Raw genomic sequence first — 5,225 nt, forward strand, 5'->3', positions numbered from 1 at the left:
GTGTGAACTTGGCCTATTTATGTATTGTACTACAATCTATGTTAAGAAAATCTAACTTACCAGAATTATGCGGCAAATAAAGTTTTGGTTGTTCTTATGATGTGGTGCAGTCCCATTTTTTTTGTTAATATGATTCCACATGATGCCAAATCAAATTTTAGACTGTAACGATAGTTATGAAAAGGATTAAACAAAGTAAAAACTTATGTAATTAGTAATATATATATACTTCCCGTAGTCAATTTTCGGATAATGTATTCGTTATCTTCAATAACATTTCATAATGAAAGTTAATGGAAGTTTCAACATGTGTATAGGTGAAGTTCGCGACGTTAACAGGAATGATAGGGGTGTTTCCAAGTTAAGTTGCACAGATTCTACCAGTAGTTATTAAATAATTGACGATCCAATATGATGGTGAATGTATATAGTATGTAAGGATAATTGTTTTTAATAGGCTTTGCAAAAGCATTCGTTTATTTTGCGCCAAAGGTGCTACAGTTGGTCAAGAACCAATTACAAGAATTAGAATTTATTTGTTTGCGAGAATCTGTAGCAATGTTGGGGAGCCACTATGCATTTTCCTTGTGAAAAAAGCAATAGTAGGCGGTTTTTTATCTTTATGCATGTTATATATTATCCGAAGGCAATCGATTGATGTATGGAAAAATCCTAGTGGATAAATAGAAAAATAACTGAGTGCAATATTGAGATTTTTCCAGGACTGTGATATTTTTATATAGTGCAATATTAGAATAGAATTAATTATTTATTTATTTTTATTATATTTTAAATTTTGTATGTTTTGTCCTAATATTGTATTAGATGTATTTATATTACGGTTTTGTGGTGAAATCCACTAAGCACTAGTTATGACTTCTACGTTTTTGTTTTGTTTACTTCTTCTATAGGGAAAGATTAACCAATTTAAGTGCAATAATATTTTTATCTGTGATATAGTTTTTTTTTAAGTGCAATATTAGGTTAAGAAAACAATTAAATTATTAATAAAAGTATACGGTATACATGTTTTCGTCCTAATATTGACACTTTTCTATGTCTTTGATTTAATATTGTTTAACACTTAATTGAGTTAAATCATTTGAGCACCTGAATGTTCTTGAACGTTCCCATAGTTAGTTTTTTTTTATTGCATTATTTTACCTGATATTAGTTAATTTATTGTGATGTCAGTAGGGATTGTGATACCCAAATTGCCACCATTGGATATAGTCAAGTGTTAATGCCCGGCTGATAGAATCTCAGGGTGTGGGAGTTCCCCACGTTGGTCATGCTGAAACTTAGCCGCACACCGCTCCCTCTGACTATCATCAGCGGCATCGGAGTTTTGTTGCGGGTGTATTTTCGTTTTTTATGTGAACCTCGTTGTTTTTAAAACGCTGAGTTGTTTTCTGTATGAACATGCCTTTATTTTTGTTTAGTTCTTTGGGTTTGTTGTTTGTGGTTTTTTTTTTTTTGTATTTGTTAGTTTTTTTTAGGCAGCATTGTTTCTTTTCTTTATGGTTTTGTAGGGTCCGGTCCAGGTAATGATGGCCCAGTGGTAGGAGTTCTTTTTGTTTTGTTGAATTTCATTTTGTTTTTTTTTGATTGTTTATTTTATTATTTTCACATAGATTTTTTGTTTATGTTTGCTCAGTTTATTGTGTGGTTTAAGGTCAGCTGTTCATTACTGGAAGTCCATTATGAAAAATGAGCTTTTGCATGCAGAGTTGTATGAAAAGAGTAGAAACAAGGTTGATTTTTATAGGTAGATTTGTAGTTTATCCGAAGGAAGAGAAAAGTTAAACGATTTTTCTCTGCGAAATTTCTTGTAATGAGTTCAAGGCCATAGGAAATAAGTTAATGACCCGATGTAATCGTGAGAATTGCTTGTATGGTAATGTTATTTTTCGGTACTTGTTTTTTATGTACTAGTTTTGTTGTTTTGTAACAACTAAACGTTTTTATTTTATGTTACACGAAACATTTTTTGAAACATTAAGATCACTAAAATGGAAAACCTCAAGCTGTGAAGTATTAAGTGAACGTTACTAAGTTAAAAGCTTAAATACTTGAATTTTTTAAATTATTAAATTTTAAATTAAAAACTATTGTGAAATAATTGAAGTGATTTAATACTTATTATTATATTTATTTTATGATTTGAGACTAGAAAATTAGAGAAGAAAGTAAGTTTTGATTATACAAAGTTACGAAAGTGTTTCAATCCTGATTAATGTGGAAAGTTTTATAGAAATCCCTTTTTGCCCAGAGGAATCATATGATAAATTGCTTAAGTAAGAGTTTGAAGTGCAATTAATTGGAAAAGCTACAACACACTTTTGCGAAGTTGGAATAGGAGTCACAGAAGAACTAACGTAAGCCATTTCAGGTCAAAACAAATTGAAGAAAAAAGGTAACGAAAAGTATTTTTTTTATATAATTAACAGTGCATGTTTAAAAGTGGCATCCTAAAAGTAAAATTAAAACTTTGGTTTGGCAATAATGGAAAGCTCTATCTAAAGCTCTTTATACAGTCCTCAATTTAAGCTCACAATTAAGAGTCTAGGGTAAAAAGGGTAGCAAATTCTCAAACCCATGTTGAAAGCTTATTAATATTGAAAAACTAAAGACCCAATGGGAAATCTGATGAATATAACTGTTCTCAGTAGTGTTTAAGTTCTCAGTAGTGTTTAAGTTAGTGATTAGTTTTAAGTGTATTTAAATAACGTTTATTGTAATTTAAGTTTTTTTTTGTTTGTGAAATCGAATCATTGTGAGAGGGATCGTTAGATGTAATTTCAAATACGAGAAATCAGAAAATTAGAAAAAGTGTCTAATATTGTTTAAAATCGAGAAGTACCTCAGAGAGCTCTTTTAGGGAAAATTATTTCTTTTGTTGCATATCGGTCAGGCAGAAGATTTTGAGAGGCCTGTTTTTGTGTAATATCTGTACGATCCTATCGTAAGTTTAAGTGTCTAATTTTTTTTTTGTATGTTTATATATGTATTTATTTAGTTTGTGTTTTATGGTTTAATTTTTTTTAGTTATAAGTTTTAGTATATGATTTTTGTTTATAGAAAGTGGCAAGAATCATTTTAGGGCAATTTGTATTTATAAGAATGATTTAATAAAAAAAAAAAATGCCAAGAAAATATATGTATTACATGAATTAGAATTTTAAGAATTTGTTCAGTTATTTTTTGTTGAATAAGATAGGTTTAGCTTCAAATATGTTTTAATAAATATTATATATAACAGTAATGAATAAAATTGAGTAAATACGTTATTGGGATTATTGAATGATAGGACGTGATGGACGGATTATGGGGTCCGTAAGAGAATGGTAAGGGATGTAATACGGCCATGGTTGGGATTGGGCGATTGGAGAATATCACCTTTCTCCCTATGTGTGTGTTTCGCTCTGTGTATGTTGAATACGTGTTTGATTTGCTGTTCAATTTTAAGTTATTTTGTGGCGGACCTTGGTCTTCAAAAGGGTTGAGAATCACACCCCGAGGTGATGCCGCGTGAGCTAGTAGGGTGGTGGAATCCAGAGGCCAACAGCAGGTTCGTAACAAATGTCACTGTAATATTTGATCAAAGGAGAAGCTGACAAAACGAACGACGAAAGGGAAAGTCAGGGACGACGTTAAGACTGTAAGGCAATGGGTAGGTAGATATTTTGAAGGATTATGAAGTACTTGGTTGGGAAAAGACTTCATTGGTGCAACTTGTGCCACTCAGAAGTTTGGGCAGATGACGCTGTTTGCCTATGAATGGGTCATTATGTTACTGTAATAACTGCTCAAAGTCAAAAGGCAGAGACTTCCTCTTACTAATGAACCATTTGAAGAAACAATGAAAACGAAACGACGAAAGGTTAAACACAACGGTTTGTGGAACTGCGAGGGATCCAAGGGGCATGAAACAAAGGGGATATGACTTTGAATAACAGTTCAGAAAAAACACTTTCCAAAGGACTATGATGTGGACGAGTTTCTGTTATTGTTAAAAGACGCCTTTGGTGAAAGATATGTTACTCAGAAAACTTGTGAATCTGCACAAAGTCGAAAACCATACTCCTACTCAAGAGGCCAAGGGGACTTAAAGTAGTTGATCATTATAAGGTTGTTAAAATGGCGTTAAACAAGTTAAACTTATTAGGCAGAGTTGAGCTTCTTCCATGTGATGCTTCTAAAGCTGACAGAACGAATGAGGATAGTGCGAAGAACGACGCCTGGAATTTTCTGTTTTTTTCTGTCTAAGATGAAGCAGATAGTTTCAGAGTCGTTCTATCAAGAAGCACAGACAGAATATGGCAAATATTCGATAAGATCAATGGTCCTGTTAGTGGCATCTTGAGTTGGTCCTCTTCTGAAGAGCAGCAAGTAATTGCTATCGTTTTCTTATATCCTATTTATTAGCTTTTGTTTAGAATTAGTTATTTTTTCCTAAATATCTCTTTATATTTATGTTTTTTTAGACTCTCACCCACTTAAAACTTGTGACTCATATTTTATGCGCCATTTTGATTGGCCTGCTGTTCGGCGATTCCGGTTCTAATGCCAATAAACAATTCTCTAATTTTGGTTCCTTTCTGGTGCATACGTTGTATCTCTGGTATACCACCATAATGCCTGGTATTTTGAGATGTAAGTTAATGCCACAAATTGTTCAAAGTATTATTATTAATTTGTATATTGGTTTTAGTTCCTCAAGAAATTTCCATAATTAAAAAGGAATCATTTAATAACTGGTATAAATTGAAAACATTCTATTTGGCCACCTTAATAACCTCAACACCGGTGCATGTAAGTTTTTTTTTTTGGAGGAATTTATTAAGCAATGATATAGAATTTAAATTTTGTATTAATTTTGAATAGATATTATTTTCGAGCATATATATAACCATAACATACCTAATGACCGATCAACCGTTAGAATTTGAACGTTATGTTAAAATGATATTGACCGGCATGATGATAACAATATGTGCTGATGGTATGGGTGTATTATTGGGTACAATATTAAATCCAGTGGTAAGTATTTCGTTAAAAACGATTATATATTAAAAGAAGATTTATTAATTTTTAATTTTTTATACCAATTACAGAATGGCACTTTTGTGGGAGCAATTTTTACTTGTTTCACTTTAATCTATTCGGGTTTCTTGATACTTCTTACGCACATGTCCGATTTTATGAGACTCATTTCGTATACA

The 5,225-nt window shown here is 31.8% G+C and overlaps 1 protein-coding gene across 1 annotated transcript in view; it reads left to right on the plus strand.

The window, feature by feature from the left end:
* Positions 1 to 4,481: 4,481 nt before the first annotated feature.
* Positions 4,482 to 5,225, plus strand: part of LOC119614894 (ATP-binding cassette sub-family G member 1-like) — a 1,745-nt gene continuing 1,001 nt past the window's right edge. The window contains exons 1-4 of the mRNA XM_037970989.1: positions 4,482 to 4,656; positions 4,715 to 4,815; positions 4,888 to 5,043; positions 5,118 to 5,225. The exon at positions 5,118 to 5,225 is cut by the window's right edge and continues 101 nt beyond it. Coding sequence (XP_037826917.1) covers positions 4,638 to 4,656; positions 4,715 to 4,815; positions 4,888 to 5,043; positions 5,118 to 5,225 — 384 coding nt within the window. The 5' untranslated portion in view covers positions 4,482 to 4,637. The remainder of the gene's footprint in view (positions 4,657 to 4,714; positions 4,816 to 4,887; positions 5,044 to 5,117) is intronic.

Source organism: Lucilia sericata, unplaced genomic scaffold, assembly GCF_015586225.1.
Source record: "Lucilia sericata isolate MDLA Ls3-8-SP2 unplaced genomic scaffold, ASM1558622v1 Contig003603F_arrow, whole genome shotgun sequence".
In the NCBI taxonomy this organism is placed as follows: domain Eukaryota; kingdom Metazoa; phylum Arthropoda; class Insecta; order Diptera; family Calliphoridae; genus Lucilia; species Lucilia sericata.